The following is a 22,600-nucleotide window of genomic DNA, read 5'->3' as shown; positions in this document are numbered from 1 at the left end:
ATAGAATTTGTATATGTATTAATACGATAGATGCCTTTTACTGAATCCTGATCCGATAAATCCCGAATTTACGAGTGCGATGGAGGCGCAGTCGCGGGAACGTTAAGAATCAGCAAAGTAGCCACTATTGACGAGCCATTGGTCCTTTCCAGTCAATTCTGCACAGCCATTGGTCCTTTCCAGTCAACTCTGCACAGCCATTGGCTGCTTTCGGATCAGCTGGTATAACCTGATCCAATCCTCTCCCTGAACGGGCTCCTAACAGTCGAAATTCAAATCGAAGGCAAGTACGCAGATGCCGAGTTTGAAACTGTTGAAAACAGCTCTGTGATGAAATGGGGGAAGCGATTTAAATCGTCAAGAATACGAGGAAGGTATGCGCCTCAAACAATTAACGACGCAACAGAGAGGCAGAGAAAAAGCGGTGCTCTTGAAGGGACCCGTTCGTGCAATTATTGGTTAGAATATTGTATTCACTCGTAAGCGAAGTGGTTATGGCAAACGTTCGGCCCAGTCCGACATACGACGTAAGTTACTGTGTACATTTCTTATAAAATTCCAAAGAAATTGCGACTAATTTCATATACATTACAATTGAAGATTTGTATCCATTAACAAAGAGCTTTCTTAAAGTTCTTCTTTAAATAGGTGTGTAACTAGAAGTTCGATCATTTGGACTCGTGTCTTGGACGAAAAGCATCGATAAGAATCTTTCATTAAAAAAATATAACCAACCATGTATTTCCATCATAGATGTGTCAGTGTTTAAAGCATTACGAGGGAATAGTCAAACATTTAAATTAACGTACCACATGTTATGACGTAAACTGATATGAATGAAGTAAAAAATAGGATAATTAACAGATTCCATGCCACATGGGGCATATACGTCTCACGGTTGATTTATGACAGCATACTTGTCATGCGTTTCGGCACTGAGGCTGTGTTCGAATTCGTCAAACGTTGCATCTAGAGTATACTAGCTCCGTATTAATTCTGTCCCATTACTTATGCACATGCCTCAAAAGTGGTAGGAGCAAAGTTGCGACGATGTAACTTTCTTGCAACTTTTTCCATCATCTTGGAACTCCGACCAATCTTCTAATTCGTTCTCATCATCTAGATTTCATCAATTATGGAAATATTAACGATCGCTTATTTTGATATGTAATTAGATTTGTCGTCTTTTTAAATGAATATGGGGCAATACAGTAACAGTCATACAGGAGCATTCGATCGTCTTTGATGAATATTGAACCTGGGAATACGGTATCTGCCGAGAATGAACAATGTGCATTCTCAAAAATAATGACACAAATTAGGCAAGCGGGGTGATTTGATCTTGTCCAGCATATTCTAATGTTACATGAAATAACTAATTATAGGTTGGCACAGATACAACAAGGACGATTTTAACAACAATCAAAGTTCATTTAAAATTGGCGCGCATTAGCCAACTATCTTATGCGCATGTGCGTAATATGCATGCAAGAGTTGTTCGAGTTCCACGTATATTTAGTACATAGGGCAGTATGTAGTGTATATTACGTACTAGAGCGAATTCGGACACGGTCTGAATGTGTTAAAAATAAACATCTATACAATATGAAATTATATATTCTCATAATGATATAAAGTGTACAAATTTCTACAGAAAAATTGTTTTTTTTTATTTTTCTTTATCTCAATGTATTCATCTTTATTTTTATGGTCATAATGAAATTCAGTCAATGAACACACGTTAAAATTAATCAAATGATATCCGAAAGACATAAATCTTTGCTACATGAAACGGCAGCGTTGTAAAACAGTTTTATGATAGGCAATGGCAACGTCTTAAAGTGTTGAAGACAAAGTAAATGATTTGATAAAGCTTTTGTCCAAGTTTTTTGATCGTAGATACAGAATTTAAAATTCAAAATGAATTATCGCAGATTACATGTGCATTGCAACTTAACTTGTTAACTGTGGAATGTACTGTAACATACGTATAAATTTATGTAACAAGTTATGGGGCCTCTTGGCAACTTAAGCTACCTTTTCCTTCTTTAAAAAGCTCTTTTCGATCGATGTAAAACAAATCTATTTTGGTCAATGCTATAGAGATACATTAAAAGTGAATTTCGAAATTGGATTTTGAATCTTTTACACTCATTTTAGGGCACGGAATCGACGGGTACAACTGATGGAAGACCAACGTTAAATTTCTCTCTACATAACATGATAACGGTAGGTGTTTTATTATATTTTGTTGATAAATGAAATTAAAGTAATGTGAAAGATACTTAGGAATTTAATCGACAATGCATTTTTAGAAGAATAATAGTATACAAATTGTACTATTATTTCAATAGAAAGTGTAACTGTGACCACAGACGACTTTGTTATTACCGATGGATATATTTGTTTATATTTTTGGTTTTGTTTGTAAAGTCATTTATACTTTGTTGAAATAGGAAATTAAATTAAACCCTTCCACATTCATTTTCAGTTCAGTATTAATAATTGTTTAATGCATTGAATTTCATTCCATTTCCTTTTTAAATACATGCAAAATTTTTATTTAAATATTTGAAACTTTGAAATTTTTAATCTGTACTATTTTTTTATCGTACCAGATTGTACTATTATTTTAATCCGACTGTACTAGAGTAAACAGAACTGAGGTTGACAACGCTGTACAGTGGTGCCATTTTGGAAATTTTGCATTGGACATAGGGAACGCTTTATTTCATATAATTCTCAGCGTACGGCATAACAGACATCAACATAAATAAAAATGTGATAATGCGGTGTATCGGCTCATGTTATCATTTGAGTATTCAAAATGGCGTTAACACTAAAAAGGGTATAGGTGAATTTTGTTTTATCGATATTGATTAAAGTACTCAGCGCCTTTCATAATTAACGTGTTAAGAGATCTCGTTTATGAAACTTTTCTCCGAACTTAGTGTACCGTTTCAAACTTTGCAATGTAAATATGAAATCTATATAGAAGGTCCTGGCACTCGTGAAATTTCAATTTTTAATTAATTATATGTTCATAAATATCTTTAAACTTCTTTTCTAAAAAAAAATGAAATTTCAGAATCGTTAACGAGAGGAGCTAATTCATAATTTAACTTGCAGACTACGTTCGGGGACTACCAGGCTGACGAAAGATACAGAAAGCTAGAGCGCACGTTAAAATTAAGCCTTATGAAAAGAATGGAGGCCAACAAGAACAACATGAGAGCAGGACTCGTGACACCGACTCTGTCGAGTGTCTCCAGCATCAATGGCGATACATTCGACCTAAGCAGCGTCTCTCCGTTCTTAAACTCCTCAAGGATCGGAAGCGAAGTAGTGTCCTCCAGCACTAATTTAAGGAAGAGGCTTCTACAGAAGAAGAACCTGATAGACAATCACAAGACAACCGCTACTTCGAGTGTTAAAGGATCCGTGATAAAGGAGGACGACGATTTCAAGGCTATGCCTCCTCCGAGTAGTGTTAAAGTCATTTCTTATAATTCAAAAAACAGTGGACCTCTTCACAGACCTACAGTGGGTGCAAACGATCATGCGATGACTTCTGAAGGTGCAGCTTCCAGTGCTTGTGATTTTGACAGCCGCATGACTCGAGCCTGCGTTAACTTTTCCGATAAGGATCTGAATAAGTACAAAAGTAATCTGGATGGTAATGCTTGCCAAAATGTTCAGGATCCACACTTAAAATTGGAACGGCTGTTTTCCAAATGGAGAGTCATGCTCAACGATCAGGGCCAATTAATTATTAAAGGAACCTTAGAGGGGTAAGTCATAGGATAATTCTGCATAAAAGAGAGATCCTCTCTGATTTTCGTATAACTTCGATATGTTGTATATTATATATACAGAGTGATTCATTTTTTTCTTTGCGTGCCCTCTGATACAAATAATATTCGTTCTGGATAATTTTTTCGTACGATGCCTATTTCTCCAGATATGTCGCTGTCTCAAATTACATAAATCACTTGGTATATATCCCAACGAGCACACTATGTTACCGTTTCATAACACTGGAATAACATAATATGTAACAAATGTTATTTAAAGGGTACATTAATATCATACGACGTCAAATGATTACCGTTTGGTAACATTGTTACAAACTTGTTAGCATTGCAGTTATATGATATTAACATAACCTATAACATGTTACCGATATGTTAGGTATAGGTTACATTATCCGTTTTATAACAGGGTTATGTAGCTGCGTAAGAAATAGTAACACCAATCTTATATATTATATGTATATTTCATTACATATTAAAAACGTTATGTAACGGTTATATTATTGTTACGTAACTGTGTGGTGGGATCGTATGTATATTATATATAGTATGATATATATTGTATTTGATATTTACTTATTTGATACTTTAACACGATGCTTGTAAAATTTCATTTATCACAAAAAATGTCATCTTGGTTCTAGTCTAGGCTAAATGAAAGAAACAAATTTTCTTTGAAAAATTAAATTTCACAAACATCGCTTTCTTCCTTAGGGCCTCCATAATCACATGTTAAAGTTTCAAATTATTTGGTACACCCAATTTGGAGGAAAGTTTTATAAATATTTTCACATTTTTATATATATTGTATGACCCTTTCATATCACCTTAAATATAGATATGGAAATACTGGAGACGATGTCCTCTACAATATATCAAAATTATATGAACATCGGAAAGGATCAACCTTTTATGCATAATTATCAATCGTAAGAAGTGCAATGTAATCCATTTTTTTTTGGCGTCGTACTTGCAACTTTGTGTTTATTTTTAGTGGCAAAGTTTCGCGCAGTAAACCTGTCATAAGAAGATTGTCTGCCTCCAGTGTTCAGTCTGTGTACAAGCACATTTATCATCTGCAAGGAAACATCGTAGACGAGAGAAATGGTAAGATCAGAAACTCGGTTGAGTGTCACGCCAAATACATTTATGCATGCATACGATTCTACATACAGTACCGATCATATATGTGTAGACGCTAATAAAGTTCCTAAATTTCATGAAAAACAGATCAGAAATGTGATCATGAAATGTGTTATCGTCATCTGCTAATCAAGAGTTCTAATATATATGAACGGTAGTATAGGAGAAATCAAATTTAAAGAAAGGAGTAAATACAAATATTCGTGTTACACTTTACAGAACTCCCAGATTACGTTCGTGGAAAGTTCTTCAATGGCTTTCCAGATGATTGGGAAAACGTCTATGAGATTTGGAGGCATTTCGTAGCATCGGGCAGTAAACCAAACTTCCGTTGGCCAACTAGAGTGACGGACAGTGACGACGATTTGAGAAGTGATATTACGGAGTTAACCTGTACATCCATTCGTAAAACAATTGTGACGAATCAGAAGATTCCAGCTCCAATCCAAAAACAGCGTCAAAACATCTCTAACCCTCGCCATTCCTATAATGAAAAGCAAGAACTAAGCATTGCAGAAAGCCATTGCAGTTGTTGCAGCAATAATAACCTCAAACCTGCCGAAGACAAAAACTCCCTCAGGAGTTCAAACAAAGATACCGAAGAAAAGACGTCCAAAGTTTTGGCAAGCAATTACGATAAGAATTTGGAGACACATCACACATCCATTGACAAGGAAAACCAAAACACTGGACCGAGCAATGACAGCAACTCGTCACCTCTACCGAGCAGTTCGATCAAGTTGACAGACATCATTTATCAGGATAAACTCAGCATAATCATAGAGAATCTAGCCGATAAGAATTGTTCACGTGAGTACATCGACAAGCTCTTTCAGATGCTTGACTGTATGAATTATGTGGTTTCGTACAAGTCAATGCCAGAGCAGAAGAACGCTTCGAACAAAGAACCAAGTCATCGATCTGACCAGAATTTTGCTTGCTACACCGAAGACTCGGGTGCAGGTAAAGAGAACAATTCCAGGTTAAATTCTTCCTGTGTGGAATTCAACGCCATCTCCAGAAGTCCTCATCGAGAAGGAATCGGAGACTCCGAAGCATTGGAGAGTGAAACGTATGCCGGAGTGTTGAGGATTCCTTCAGAGAAGATCTTACGAGAAAGTCGGAGACCGAGGGAAAGACTTCCCAGAGTTAGGAATTCAGACAACGTTAGAAAAGTGGTCAAGAACGAAACTCCGAGAGAGAAATCAGTCTCTGGAGAAAAACCGATTTTGCAAGGGAAGAGTTATTACTCCTTATCGAAGGATCGGGAGAGCAAGAGAGCTCCCAGTCGAGAGTCCACCAGTAGTTTGACGGAAAGTGAGGCAGATTATGACAGGGAGTCTCTCGATAGTAGAAGAAGTCATCCTGCGAAGTATCCATCTCAAGTTGAAAAGTGTGTCCCAGTGGTGCATAAAAGTGTTTCCGAAGCTGCAATTCCACCAGTGTCGGTAAAAGAAAATAAAGTTGTCGAGGTCTGCTCTGTGCCGGATCGTTTTGCCAGCAACGTTCATCGAACTTCACCGGAGGAGAAAAAAGTGGAATCGAAGACTACAAGATTGGGAGCAATGGATAATCCTTACAAGTTAACCTCGTGGTCTCCGCGCGTTGTCCATGGAGATACATCGAGTTTGGGATTGATCTTCGAAGGCAAACTACTCAAGTACGCTTCTGCGACCCTGTTCAAATACTCGTATATAAAATCTGGATGCTGGCTAAGATCTAGTTAGGATCCTAACCTACAAATGTATAGCCTTCGTTGGAACGCTGTACTTTTTTACGCAAAGCCTAGCTAGAACATCCTAAGTTCGCCCTGCAAAGGACGAATTGAATAAAATTACATCGATGCATAATTAAATCTTAAGTGAATCCTAGCTAGGTGTTGACGAAGAAATTTTTATAGTGTTTTTAGCTGAGTACACTGCACCGCACTGGTGTAGAATAGCACCACTAAACATGTGTGTTTGTTCATTGTTCTACTGGTCAATACAGTGCACACTATGTCCGTGTATCGTGTTCAGTTTGACAGTGTCGTTGTACGAATCTTACGACTTCAAGCAGCCGTCATCAGCCGTTATAAAGAAACGTCATATGCACATATATGCATAGATTTCAAATTTCCAAGGCTGATTTCGAATGTGCGCTGATTTGTGGATGTGTAAAGCGCAATCCTCTTAATAGCTAATGAGAATTTCTCTTAGAGATAAATAGGTGGACTCTCATTGGTTATTGAAGATATTGCGCATGCACTTTGCACATTTAGTTTGGAGTAATATACTTTGTGCCTGCGTAGAAAACTAGGGACGTATTATACGTTGTAATATACGTGTAGAAAAGCACATATATTACTTGACGTATTATGCTTGCCCAACCCTCGGTATCAGCTATCCAGTTAGTATGTAGATCAGGATGACGTATGAAAATGTAGTGACGATTAATTGAATGTCTTTCCACAGTGAGGCTGGCCACGTTACACTCAGGAAGTTCTCTACCGATCTAGTTTTACGGAGACTCTCATCAAGGCTCGTGGAAACTGTGAACCACGACTTCTATGAGCTCGTCGGGGACTTGAACGACGTCAAGCAGGGTAAAAATTTCAAGCATTTAATTTTATGCGATTAAGGTGAAGTAAAACACGTCCAGAATTGAAAAGGAAGAGTTTCAGGACCTAGTTCGAACAATTTAGAATACCGTAGAAACGGAATATTACAGAATCAGATGGGAAAATGTGGAAAATACTTTCGCCAACCATCGCAAGAGAATCCTGGCTTATCTAGTGGTAAACGGGCTTTTAGAGCAAACATTTAGTTGCAGCTAAATGTCACAGATGGCGCCTTTGGTTCTAAATGGTCGTTAGAATAATGAATTCACGAGATTTAGATAGTTTTACATTTGTTACCAACGTTTGCAAGAGAATCCTGGCTTATCTCGTAGTAAGCGCGTTTTTGGAGCAAAAATTTAGTTGCAGCTAAATGTCACAGATGGCGCTTTTGGTTCTAAATAGTCGTTAGAATAATGAATTCACGAGATTTCGACCGTTTTACATTTGTTACCAATCTTTACAAGAGAATCCTGGCTTATCTAGTGGTAAACGCGCTTTTAGAGCAAACATTTAGTTGCAGCTAAACGTCACAGATGGCGCCTTTGGTTCTAAATGGTCGTTAGAATAATGAATTCACGAGATTTCGACCGTTTTACATTTGTTACCAATGTTTACAAGAGAATCCTGGCTTATCTAGTGGTAAACGCGTTTTTGGAACAACAATTTAGTTGCAGCTAAACGTCACAGATGGCGCCTTTGGTTTTAAATGGTTGTTAGAATAATGAATTCATGAGATTTCGACCGTTTTACATTTGTTACCAATCTTTACAAGAGAATCCTGGCTTATCTAGTGGTAAACGCGCTTTTAGAGCAAACATTTAGTTGCAGCTAAACGTCACAGATGGCGCCTTTGGTTCTAAATGGTCGTTAGAATAATGAATTCACGAGATTTCGACCGTTTTACATTTGTTACCAATGTTTACAAGAGACTCTTGACTTGTCTCGTGGTAAGCGCGTTTTTGGAGCAAACATTTAGTTGCGGCTAAACGTCACAGATGGCGCCGTTTTTTTTTTATTTTATCGACCTCAATTTCTCAGCGTCTTTCATATCATCTTAATTTTATACGATTAACAACCTTTTGCCATCTCTTCACCAACCGACATCGTTCTTACAGTCGTTCCAAGAAAATTATTGAAACAATGTAGCCGAGGATGTCCCGGGAAGATAAACCACTTTTGCAAGGCGTGGGAAGCGGCGAAGGAAGAGCTACTCGAAGGATCCGGTAAAGGTAAGTCGGCCATATTTAGTGACGTCAGAGAAAAGAAAATCGCGTAAAATTCGACGTCATGGTTGCAGTTATGACCGGTTCCACCAACCTCGGTTAAATCATTGATTACCCAATCATAGGTTAACATTAACATCTAAGTTGATGTGAAAATGGCGGGAAGAAGCCGCGTTTATGAAACTTTTCTCCGAATTGAGTGTGCCGAATCGTTTCAAACTCGACAATGTGAACATGGAAGCTAAAAAAAAGGTCCTGACAGTGACGAAATTTCAATTTTTATAAAAATTGTTTATAGGAATTATTAAAATTTCGGATAAAAAATGAAATTTCATGAGTGTCAGGACCTACCTTAGCGCCTTCACATTCACGTGGCAAATTTTTGAACAAATCGGTATATCCACTTCGGAGAATACTTTTACGAACGATTTGACCTTTCTGATATATCGGCTGACCCTTTCATATCACCTTAAGGGCTATATATAAAACCTCTTTGATGACCCTTTCATATCACCTTAAGGCGATGTGAAAGGGTCATCAAAGAGGTTTTATTTATGATACTTATCTCCGAACTGGATGTACCGAATTGTTTGAAACCGTACAATGTGAATACAGAGACTATAAGAAAGGTGCCGACGTCCATGAAATTTCAATTGTTCAAAAATTTGTTTATACATATTTTCAACATTTTGTATAAAAAATGATATTTCATGAGTTTCAAGACCTTCCTTATAGCCTTCACATTCACGTTGGAAAAGTTGAAATGATTCAGTACACCCATTGTGGAGAAAGGTTTCATGAATGATTGATCCCTCGGATTATCACTTTCGATTTTCATATCACCTTAACGTCGTTCCCGAAGCAATTTGTACTGTAAGGAAATTACTAGAACTGACTAATGAAATATGTATATATATTTCCGTTTAGAGAATACAACCGTACACTTGCACAATAATTCCACGACGACTCTCAGCATTTCGACAAGTTCGAAGGGTCGGAGAATCATGCCACCTCTCTCCTACTGGACTGGTAATTAATAAATCAGAATTGTCTTATTGCCTCCATCAGTGATCGCAGTAACTATTCATTACGGTTAATATATCTCTTCTTTAACCAGGAGAACGCATCTCCGTAAAGGACAACCAGTCCGTTTACAGCCCAGGAAACTCTCAGGGATCCTCGATAGCTTCCATGCTGGAGAGTCCGAAATCAAATCAAGTGAGTTTCAAATGAAGGTGAAGTGAAACACGTCGGTAAAAGGAGTCTTCTAAATACCTACGTTACCGACGTTCGTATTTATATCGACACCCGTGTCGAATTGGGTATTGTACTAAACGGCATACTCCGTACAATAATTATAAAGTAATCGAAGTAAAACTCAAGAAGTCCTCTGGATTCATGCTTTCTGAGGCCTTGATTAACTGCAAAGAGACCCCCTGCGCCATCTGTGATTTCCGCGTCAACTAAATTTTCACACCGAGAAGTCGTATTACCATCGTTTTATCCCAGAAGGGCATAAGACACTTTTTTTGCCTTTATCCCGTTCAAATGCGAGTTTTTCGATTTCTAGAGTGTCCTACATTGTTATACAATTGTCCTGACACTTGCGTTTCTCATATTAGGGCCTTCGATAATTGGATATCGATCGAAATATGAGAGCTCGATGCCATGTTGGTTTTGGACTATGCTAAGTCAACAAATTTTGTTTCGCAAATTCACATTTTTTTTAAGTACGAGGACAATTCTTAAGGTGAAGAGATACTCCCTTCAAATCAGTCGATTCGAATACAACACTTTTTTTTAAGGGTATTTGACCAAACTGTCCGAAATTTTGACACGTCACTCCTGAAGATCTAAGAATTGTCCTGACACATTAAAAATTTGGATTTTTGGAAAAAATTTTTTAACTTAGCCCAGACCAGAACCAAAATGGCGTCGAGCTCTCATATTTCTATCAATATACAATTATCGAAGGCTCTGATATGAGAAACGAAAGGGTCAGGATAATTTTACGACAATTTAGAACACTCTGGTAATCGATAAACTCCCATTTGAACGGGATAAAGGCAAAAAAAGTGTTGTATGCGCTTTTATGCCAACACAATGGGAATACCAGGTCTCGGAGTGAAGATTTAATTGACCTGGAAATCACAGATGGCGCAGGGGGTCCCTCTGCAGTGAATTAGGGCCCCAGAAAGCACGAATCCAGAGGATTTCTGGAGTTTTACTTCGACTCCTTGATATTTATTGTAAGAGAACGACAGGTGGAGTATGCCATTTGGTACAATATTTAATGTAATTCGAGACAGCTGTCAATATAAAAACGAACGTCGGCAACGTAGGTGTTTAGAAAAATCTTCTTTATCGACGTCGATCAAGTTCCTCGACGTGTTTCACTCAACCTTATGAGTATCCGAAGTAGCCATTTTCCAGGTGGTTTCATGCTATTAAAATTTACATTTTCATTTCGTTTTGCAGGACCAAGCCAATTCGGAGCGCAAAAGACAAGTCAAAAGCCCTAACGAAAAGCGCAACAATCACTTCACGGAACCGAGGAGAAGGAAGTCTCAGGACGTCTCGGGGAATTCGTCTCGGACAAAAGGGAATTCGGTGACTAATCTTGACGTAAGAATTTAAAGACCCCCAAAAATGAGAATTCGAAGGACTCCATACAATAGAATATTAAGGTGAAGTGAAACCCCCTTCAAATCAGTCGAGTCGAATACAACACTTTCATTTAAGGGTATTACACAAAACTGGCCGAAACTTTGACACATTACTCCTGATCATCTCAGAATTGTCCTGATACATTCAAAATTTGGATTTTTTGAAGAAATTTTTTAATTTAGCCCAGACCAGAACGAAAATGGCGTCGAGCTCGCATATTTCGATCAATATACAATTATCGAAGGCTCTAATATGAGAAACGAAAGGGTCAGGACAATTTTACGACAATTTAGAACACTCTGGTAATCGATAAACTCGCATTTGAACGGGATAAAGGCAAAAANAACTTGCGTATCTACGCAAAGCGAAACGATAATTGAGATTAATTGCAAAATTTGCGTATCTACGCAAAGTGAAATGATAATTAAGATTAATTGCAAAACTTGCGTATCTACGCAAAGTGAAACGATAATTACGATTAATTGCAAAATTAAAAGCATCTTAGGTGACTTACGTCGGTAGGAAATGTGATGATCACGTAGGATTGGAGTTCCCTCATTTTCCGCAGGTGGCGCTAGCGTAGTTGGATCAGCGAAAATCTGAGATCCTGGTTCCACTTTCCGTGGAACCACCGTTGTGGCCATTGGCGTTTTGTCTCCTATGTTTATCAAAATAAGATTCTGCACATAGAATTTAGCGTTAAAATTCAGGAAAGCCGTGTTAGCCTTTGACTTTGCCGAGAAATAGTTCCTCTAAAAGTCTTCGTGCAAGGAATTTGCAAGATAAAAATATGTATACCTGTATAAGATTGTGATGAATGAGATTAACGTTTAATTCCCCAGAAACGGAGGACCTCTCAAATGGGAGAGAAGCTGAAGAGGTCGCAGAAGGACGCGGAAAAGACCGCAGCTTCGGAACAAGTGCCAATGGTTCGTAAAAACATCCAAGCTTACCTCAACTCTTTCATAAACATCTTTTTATTGATTCATTCATTTTTCATTGATCATTGATACTGTAACTTTACGTGGACATAGACTGCATCTTAAGCTGATGTGAAAGTGGCGTCAGTTCTCTTCATGGAACTTTTCTCCAAATTGTAGGTACTGAATCGATTCAAATTGTGTAATATAAATATGAAGGATATAAGGTAGGTCCTGAAACCCATGAAACTTCATTTTTCATTAAAAAAATTGATTATCATGTACTAGAACCAACACGACGTCATCCGTGCACGTTTTCGATATTTTACGCCTCTTGAGGGCTTAGAATCGGAAATGAAGAGTTTCAGGACCTAACTGGAACTATTTAAAATACCATAAAAATAGAATATTACAGAGTCGGATGGGAAAATAGGGAAGATATTTTCGCCAACGATCGTAGAAGAATGCTGGCTTGTCTCGTGATAAACGGATGTTTTTAGAGCAAAAATTTAGTTGCAGCTAAACGTCACAGATGGCGCATTTGGTTCTAAGTAGTCGTTAGAATAATGAATTCACGGGATTTCGACAGTTTTACGCCAAACTCTTTATCATTACTTTACCGAAATGACATATGGAACGCTTCATTTCGAATAATTCTCAACGTAGACTGTAAAAGACTGCAACATAAGTATAAATGTCGGTAACGGGATGCGCCAGCTTATGTTACCACTTGAGTATTCAAAACGGCGTTACCACCAAAAAGGGTACAGATGGATTTTATCTTATCAACGTCGATTCAGTTTCTCAGCGCCTTTCATATCACTTTAAAATGTTGCTTGATGTTACATGCGATCTTATTTATTATTACTTTACCGAAATGGCATATGAAACGCTTCGTTTCGAATAATTCTCAACGTAGACTGTAAAAGACTTCAACATAAGTATAAATGTCGGTAACGGGATGCGCCAGCCTACGTTACCACTTGAGTATTCAAAATGGCGTTACCACCAAAAAGTGTATACATGGATTTTATCTTATCGTAGTCTATTACATTTCTCAGGGCCTTTCATATCACTTTAAAATGATGTTGATGTTAAATCCGATCTTATTTATTATTACTTTACCGAAATGGCATATGAAACGCTTCGTTTCGAATAATTCTCAACGTAGACTGTAAAAGACTTCAACATAAGTATAAATGTCGGTAACGGGACGCGCCAGCCTACGTTTACCACTTGAGTATTCAAAATGGCGTTACCACCAAAAAGTGTATACATGGATTTTATCTTATCGTAGTCGATTAAATTTCTCAGCGCCTTTCATATCACTTTAAAATGATGTTGATGTTAAATCCGCATTGTTCTTCCAGGCTTCCGGGGACGCCCGCGGCGTCGAAGCGTTCAACGAAGCACAGCACCGATTCGCGCTGAGAAAACGACGGAAGATGGACTACTCGTGAGTCGCCACACTTGCCTGTAACTACAAAAATATGGAAATAAGGTGATGGGAATTAACGCAGAGTCGCATACATGTCCACGTTGAACTCTTTCGGTCCAGAAGAGCGGCCATCGGCGTCTCCTGCGTCTTCTACAAGAACGCACCTCCTGGCTGTGCCGAGTTCTCCGTCGACGAGTCTTCCTGCATGTCCTAGACACCGGAAGTGGTCGACAACGACGAATCCTCTCACCCCGAAAGGTTTTTACTACCAAGTAGCACGAGATACAACGCCATCTGTTGAAATCGTCCCCACCTTAAGGGTCCAAGATCTTCAGATTTTTTCCTATCTAGGGTCGAAAGCGCCTCCGATGAAATTTTGCAATTAAAAATTATCGACCGGTAGTCTTTGTTGCGTTAAAAACGTCACATTCTGTATATTATCGTTTCGCCTTGCGTCATTTCATCTCACGTGGGTTTATTCGCTGAATTACGTATTCGCTGTATGAAAGAACGAGATCACTAGCGCTTCCGGTCTAGTAATATTTTTAAATAAAGGTGGATACCTTGTAAATCGAAAATTGTGAGAGGTAGGGTGTTATAAGCAGGAAAGGCGGGAAGATGAAAAACTGTTATAAGTAAAGAAGAGGACTCGAGTTTATGCTTCACCATTTCGCTTAAAAATTTGTGCCAAGCCAATTCATATGAATGGTCTCGCATTTTCATCACCAAGAACGTTCCATAATACCGTGGGCTACTCATTTTTCACATTTTCGCTCAATTTTATTACATGTACAATTTTATTACACGTAGTAGACCCCCTGGGGATCAATTCTGTAACTCGAATCTAGTGATAATTCTAAAAGTGAACGTCTCCCGTGATTTCATAACATTCACTATGGTAAAAATGTGAGATACTTCGCGTGACAACTCGACGAGAAACTCCGAGATCTCGAACCAAGTTCCTTTAATCTGGAGATTTCACATTTTCACTCGGAGAACCGGGCGAATAAACTCACGTGAGGTGAGAGTACGAGAAGTGAGCACTCTCGACAAAGTCACAGAATCGATCCCCTGGAACCATCCGACAACTTAGGCCATGAACGCTTTAATCGTAAGCTTTTTCTTAAAACCTGTTCCTGTAGTTATCGAGTTTAAGATATTTTATTGTACGCGTGTAAAGAGGATGCATTTTATTTTGATAACGAGGAAATAAATCCGTTCATAAGAAAAGTTTTTCTTTCGTTCTATGTGGTTCTCTTTCAGCTATAGGTTTGTTCGTTTTGCCTACACTTTCTACACTTTAAGGTGAAGTGAAACACCCTTCAAATCAGTCGATTCGAATACCACACTTTTTTTTAAGGGTACTAGACCAAACTGTCCGAAACTTTGACACATACTCCTGATCATCTAAGAATTGTCCTGACACATTCAAAATTTATATTTTTGGAAAAAATGTCTTAACAGCCCAGACCAGAACCGAAATGGCGTCGAGCTCTCATATTTCGATCAATCTGCAATTATCGAAGGCTCTGATATGAGAATCAAAAGGGTCAGGACAATTTTACTACAATTTAGAACACTCTGGTAATCGATAAACTCGCATTTGAACGGAATAAAGGCAAAAAAAGTGTTGTATGCGCTTCTATGCTAAAACGATGGGAATACGAGGTCTCGGAGTGAAGATTTAATTGACCTGGAAATCACAGATGGCGCAGGGGGTCCCTCTGCAGCCAATTAGGGCCCCAGAAAGCACGAATCCAGAGGATTTCTGGAGTTTTACTTCGATTTCTTGATATTTATTGTAAGAAAACGACAGGTGGAGTATGCCATTTGGTATAATATTTAATGTAATTCCACACAGCTGTCAATATAAAAACGAACGTCGGTAACGTAGGTGTTTAGAAAAATCTTCTTTATCGACGTCGATCAAGTTCCTCGACGTGTTTCACTTCACCTTAAACATGTGGTTGAATCTAATGTGTCAGGATGTATGTACGCAACAATCGTTGAATAGGATAATGAGAAGAAAATAAATGTCCAGGCAGGGCTCGGGTTCTCGAGCTGGAAGCGAAACATCGCCTTTATTAAGCCACAGAGTATGCATACCCGGAGGAGCGCACGTCGAGGATGAGATGCGAAGCGCATCTTTCGATCAGCCTCATCCACCTGGCAGTCGTTTACACGTAAGCGACGTTACGTCTTATATACATTTACAGAGAACAAAGTCGAGCCTCGGCGACGTCGCTTGAAAAAGGAGATTACTTTAATCGCACCACCCTTGGTTGCGGATTACAAGGTCGAATAATAAATACCCCATCAATTGGTACGTTTACACGAGCTACTTAACGCTGGCTTTATAACTACCAATGTTATAGCTACCGTCGTTAAATGTGCCCATAATTATGAAAGTGGTCTAAGTCAAAATGAAAAAAAGAAATGAGTTTATCAGTTATTTCACGCCATATTATTTCAAACGAAATTAATTCAATGTAATTTCGAAATAAAAAATATATGACAGACCACTTTCATAATTATGGGCACAAATGTCGTGCAAACGCCGTTTTTCTCCAGTCCTACCGGTAATAACGGCGTAAAACGACGTTTATACGAAGATTAACGCCGGTAGTTATAAAACCGGTTACCACAGTTTTATAACTACCCATGTTGCAGCTACTGTTGTTAAATATCGTGTAAAGACCGCTTTATTCTGGTTTTACCGGTAAAATCGGCGTAAAACGGCGTTTATACCCCCTTTAAGGGTGATGAAGAAAATCGGTTTAAGGCAGGACGTGTAAACGTACTCAAAGATATCCAACTCGCATCCGGAAGCGATCGCGAATCCCTCCCCTCGATTGCGCTTTTCTCTTCCTAAAAGTGGATACACACGTAACGATACATTGTTGCGATAAATCTGTGCAGATCGATCCGTACAGATTTAAATGACGCGTGGCCGGTACGGAAGAACTTAATTTAACTACATGTTGTTATAAATCGCTACGATTCATGGCTACATGTGAGGCTACCTTAAAGATGGCTATACAGGAAACGATAAATCGTTGCGTTAAATCCGTGTAAACCGATCTGTACGGATTGTACGTAACGCGTGGATGCCGTGGAAATCGATTTAACTGCACAGATTACGAATCTTTACGACTCATTGTTACATGTGAGGCTACCTTAAAGTATGGCTACGCCCGCAATGATGTATCGCTACGATAAATCTGTACACATTGATGTATGCAGATTTAACTGACACATATGAACACGTGCACGCTATAGTACTAGATTTAACTGCACACATTACAAATCGCTAGGATTTATCGTTACATGTGGAGCTACCTTAAATATGGCTACGCACGCAATGATGCATCGCTTCGATAAATCTGTACACATCGATGTATACAGATTTAACTGACACGTGTAAACGCGTGCACGTTGTAGAACTCGATGTGACTAAACGGATTACAAATCGCTACGATTTATCGTTTCATGCGTAGTTGCCCTATATATAGCTACGCACATGATGTTGTATCGCTACGATAAATCTGTACACATCGACATATACAGATTTAACTGACGGTAGAAACGCGTGCACCTACTAAAAGAACTTATAGATTTAACTGCACGAATTAATCGCTACGATTTATCGTTACATGTGTAGCTTGCATGTGTAATGTTGCATCGCTACGATAAGTCTGTATACATCGACATATATAGATTTAACTGACATGTATAAACGCGTGTACGTCGTAAAAGAACTCGATTTAACTGCACGAATTAATCGCTACGATTTATCGTTACGTATGTAGCTTGCATGTGTGATGTTGCATCGCTACGATAAACTTGTATACATCGACGTATACAGATTTAACTGACATGTATAAACGCGTGCACGAATTTATCGCTACGATTTATCGTTACATGTGTAGCTTACATGTGTGATGCATCGCTACGATAAATCTGTACACATCGACGTATACAGATTTAACTGCACGAATTAATCGCTACGACAAATCTGTATACATCGACATATACAGATTTAACTGACATGTATAAACGCGCGCACGTCATAAAAGAATTCGATTTATCTGCACTAATTAATCGTTACGATTTATCGTTACATGTATAGCCTGCATGTGTGATGTTGCATCGCTACGATAAATCTGTATACATCGACATATACGGATTTAACTGTCATGTATAAATGCGTGCACGTCACAAATGAACTCGATTTAACTGCACGAATTAATCGCTACGATTTATCGTTACATTTGTAATGTTGCATCGCTACGATAAATCTGTACACATCGACATATACAGATTTAACTGACACGTATAAATGCGTGCACGTCATAAAAGAACTCGATTTAACTGCACGAATTAATCGCTACGATTTATCGTTACATGTATAATGTTGCATCGCTACGATAAATCTGTACACATCGACACCTACAGATTTAACTGACACGTATAAACGCGTGCACGTCACAAAAGAACTCGATTTAACTGCACGAATTAAACGCTACGATTTATCGTTACACGTGTAGCCACGTTAAAGCGATCGAACCGAATCCCCATGTATATATATATATATATATAAATATATATGTATATTTATTTCTAATGTACATGTTTACAGGGGGTCCAAAAACTCGTATCTAATACGATGTGACCGAAATTTCTGGGGAGGAAATAAGGATAAAATGTAATAAAATAAAATGACGAGACATGTCTTGGGTCGGTATTATATTAAGGTGATATGAAAGGATCATTCTATATATACATAAAACGTAAAAATATTTATAAATCTATTCTCCAAACTGGATGCACCGAATCGTTGGAAACTTCAGCATGTGAATATGGAGGCCCCAATGAAGAACGTAGTGCTCGTGAAATTTCATTTTTAATCAAAAATTGTTTTTATTTATCCTACACTAGAACCAATACATACTTTTTTTGAAAAATGAAATCTCACGCGCTGAAGTTTCGAATCGTATTTATCCCAGACTAGAACCAAGAATACATTTTTATTTTTTTTTAATGAAATTTCACGCGATGAAGTTTCAAATGATTCGGCGCACCCATTTTGGAGAAAAGTTTTATAAATATTTTTATGTTTTATATGTATAGAATGACACTTTCATCCCACCTTAAAGCGCATTTACAATGGTCTGCAAAGTTGCACAAATCAGAAAATCCATTTTTCATTTTATGCATCAACGATTATACGCTAAACACGTTTTCAGCCATCTTGATATATCACCCAATCTTCTTAATCCGTTTCCGCTATCTATATTTAAGATGATATGAAAGGGACATTTTATATACATGAAACGTTATAATATTTATAAAACTTTTCTCCAAACTGGGTGCACCGAATTATTTCATACTTTAACACGTGATTATGGAAGCTCTAAGGAAGAACACGGTGCTCGTAAAATTCCATTTTTTACAAAAAAAATGTCATCTTGGTTCTAGTCTAGGATATGTAAAAAGAACTTTTCTTTTTTCGAAAAATGAAATTTCAAGAGCATCGCTTTTTTCCTTATGGCCTTTATAATCACGTGCTGAAGTTTCAAATGATTCGGTGAACTCAATTTGGAGAAAGGTTTTATAAATATTCTCACGTTTTGATAAATAAAATTTCTTTCATATCACCTTAGGGTGACGTGAAAGTTGCATCGAAGAGTTGCATTCGTTTATGAAACCCTTTTCTAAACTTTGTTGACCGAATCGTTTTAAACTTTGCAACGTGAATATCGAGACTATAAGGAAGGTCCTGAACTAATGAAATTTCAACTTTAAGCAAATTTGTTTATACATATTTTCAAAATTTATGTATAAAAAATGAAATTTTGCGAGTTTTAGGATCTAAATTAGGACCTCCTTATTGATGAGGCAAGATTTGAAACAAATTGGTACACCCAATTCGAAGAATACTTTCATGAACAATTGACCTCTGACGCCACTTTAAAATCGCCTTAAGGTAACAAAGAGGTATCGTTCATGAAACTTTCCTCCGAACTGAACGTACCAAATCATCTCAAACTTTGCAAAGTGAATATCGAGACTATAAGGAAGGTCCTGAACTAATGAAATTTCAATTTTATGCAAATTTGTTTATAGATATTTTCAATATTTTTGTGTAAAAAATGAAATTTTGCGAGTTTTAGGACCCAAATTAGGACCTCCTTATTCATGAGGCAAGATTTGAAATAAATTGGTACACCCAATTCGAAGAACACTTTCATGAACAATTGACCTCTTTGACGCCACTTTCAAATCGCCTTAAGGTGACAAAGAGTTCATGAAACTTTTCTCCGAACTGAACGTACCAAATCATCTCAAACTTTGCAAAGTGAATATCGAGACTATAAGGAAGGTCCTGAACTAATGAAATTTCAAGTTTTTAAAATTTGTTTATAGGTATTTTTAAAATTTTGTACAAGAAATGAAATTTCATGAGTGTCAGGATATTCTTTATAGACTTCATATTCACATTGTAAAATTTGACACGATTCGGTACACACAGTTCAGCGAAAAGTTTCATGAAGGATCCCCCAGATGTCACTTTCACACCCCCTTAATGAACATTGTAAATACCGGCGGTCTCTTATTTTAAGACAATTATTTAGTTCACTGTTTAAAAATAACTGTGTATCATGATTAACAACCATACAATAGCATTTGGCTGACTCTAACAAACTTCCTAACTGAGAAAACGATATTTATCAAGCGTTAATATCTCATATTCTCCAAGAATAATTAGAAAAATTAACCAACCACCGTAACTAATTAATACAGCATATGTCAGTGTTACATAAAATAAACAAATTTTCATTTAACTGATTAATTACGGTATACGATGCCAACGTTTTAACGGAGGCAATTCCATTTTAAACCAAAAATTTTGAAATTGGCGCGCATCGACCTACTCTCCTCCGCGCATGCGTAGTACGCATAAAAGAGTTGCTGGAATCCTAAGAACCTATAACAATAGTACTTAATCTACGTTTTGCAAACTAATTGTAATAATTTCTCGCAATTGTCTGCATATTCTTTTGCACATATTTGCATACACATATAGATATGTATATATTTGCATACTTTATGTAGCATTGTATAGGATGGCTCGAAAACAATTTCAGTTTTGACCGAGTGACAAGCTAGAAAAAAGCCTCACACGTAATAGTTTACATTTAGAAGATATTTTTAAGAACTAATGTCCCGTGGTCTGTACAACGTTTCGCGACAAATATCATTGCATATCATATTTTGTATTCAAATTTCAAAACTGAACCTATCTAAGCGCCACCCGTAGTTTATACTATGTACTAAAGGGAAATCACCCACAGAAATAAACATACAACAAGCTAAAAGTGTTTCCTAATTCGTGCAACTTTGCAGACCTCGATTACGAACGCGGCGCAATGAAATAAAAATTAACTTAGACAAAGTACTTTTACTTTTCCCCTGGGAATGCCGGCGACATATTTCTAGACTCCCTGAACACATACATATGCATCCGTACGCTAGTGTATACATAGCTATACATACACAACGTCAAGGCGTTAGTTGTCGTCAGTGTTGCCACTATTGCTGCGATCGGAGTAGATTCTACCACTGTTAATACGAATTTATTAGTCAATTTCAATTTTTATACCTTCTCCAATTTATTTCTAGTTCCCGGTTTTTCACGTATGGATAAGTTCCTGATAAGGTAATCCGGAAGATATCTTTCAGTTAGGTTATTTTTACTTTCAGTTAAGAGTTGTCCGGTAGTTCGAGTAGCAGCGCCCTCGGTGGGAGCACTTGGAAACGTTTTGTATAACCTGCAAGCCACAAACGGGTATAACCTAACAAATTCCGAGGTCCGTGCAGAATTATGAAATGTATGATAATTTTACATTCGGTATGATAAACGCGTTTTGTTCGAGTAGTGGTCTTCAAACGAGCGTGGCGCCATCTAGCAACTCTTTACCTTAATTTTCGGACAATTATAAGTATAGTCACATTGCAACTGTACGTTTGTAAGTTCAAATGCCGCGCTTTAGTCAAGTAGTGGTCTCCAAACGAAGGTGGCGCCACCTAGCACATCTTGACCGTATTTCGCGGACACTTATAAGTACAACTGCATCGCAATTGTACGTTTGCAATTTCAGATCCCGCACTTTAATCAAGTAGTGGTTGTCAAATGAGTGTGACGCAACCTAGCAAATCTTTACCGTATTTCGCAGACACTTATAAGTACAACTGCATCGCAATTGTACGTTTGCAAGTTCAGATCCTTGCTTTATTCGAGTAGTGGTCTCCAAACAAATGTGGCGCCACCTTGCAAATCTTTACCCTAATTTTCGGACACTTATAAGTATAGCCACATTGCAACTGTACGTTTACAAGTTCAAATCCCGTGCTTTGGTCAATTAGTGATCTCCAAACGAAGGTGGCGCTACCTAGCACATCTTGACCTTATTTCGCAGACACTTATAAGAACAACTGCATCGCAATTGTACGTTTGCAAGTTCAGATCCCGCACTTTAGTCAAGTCGTAGTCTCCAAACAAATGTGGTGCCACCTGGCAAATTTTTACCCTAATTTTCGGACACTTATAAGTATAGCCACATTGCAACTGTACGTTTATAAGTTCAAATCCCGCGCTTTAGTCAAGTAGTGATCTCCAAACGAAGATGGCGCCACCTAGCACATCTTGACCGTATTTCGCAGACATTTATAAGTACAACTGCATCGCAATTGTACGTTTGCCAGTTCAGATCCGCGCTTTAGTCAAGTAAGTGGTC

General features: G+C 37.8%; 1 protein-coding gene across 1 annotated transcript; it reads left to right on the top strand.

The window, feature by feature from the left end:
- Positions 1 to 296: 296 nt before the first annotated feature.
- LOC105694348 lies at positions 297 to 11,414 on the top strand. Its single transcript, XM_023432258.1, has 10 exons — positions 297 to 527; positions 2,161 to 2,229; positions 3,130 to 3,791; positions 4,807 to 4,919; positions 5,175 to 6,615; positions 7,409 to 7,539; positions 8,670 to 8,783; positions 9,705 to 9,806; positions 9,895 to 9,995; positions 11,256 to 11,414. The coding sequence occupies exons 1-10, from the start codon at positions 495 to 497 to the stop codon at positions 11,412 to 11,414; spliced, it is 2,925 nt and encodes a 974-aa protein (XP_023288026.1). The 5' UTR covers positions 297 to 494.
- The last annotated feature ends 11,186 nt before the right edge of the window (positions 11,415 to 22,600 follow it).

This window comes from Orussus abietinus, unplaced genomic scaffold (genome assembly GCF_000612105.2).
Source record: "Orussus abietinus isolate OABI.00-Male unplaced genomic scaffold, Oabi_2.0 scaffold204, whole genome shotgun sequence".
Classification (NCBI taxonomy): domain Eukaryota; kingdom Metazoa; phylum Arthropoda; class Insecta; order Hymenoptera; family Orussidae; genus Orussus; species Orussus abietinus.
The sequence above is the reverse complement of the archived record's forward strand: the minus strand, read 5'-3'. Positions and strand labels throughout refer to the sequence as shown.

Excerpts from the sequence above, each read along its gene's own strand:
- LOC105694348 (XM_023432258.1), top strand. The coding sequence starts at position 495 with ATGGCAAACGTTCGGCCCAGTCCGACATACGAC. Across the intron at positions 7,540-8,669 it reads CTTGAACGACGTCAAGCAGG|TCGTTCCAAGAAAATTATTG; the intron begins GTAAAAATTTCA and ends TCGTTCTTACAG. Across the intron at positions 8,784-9,704 it reads ACTCGAAGGATCCGGTAAAG|AGAATACAACCGTACACTTG; the intron begins GTAAGTCGGCCA and ends ATTTCCGTTTAG.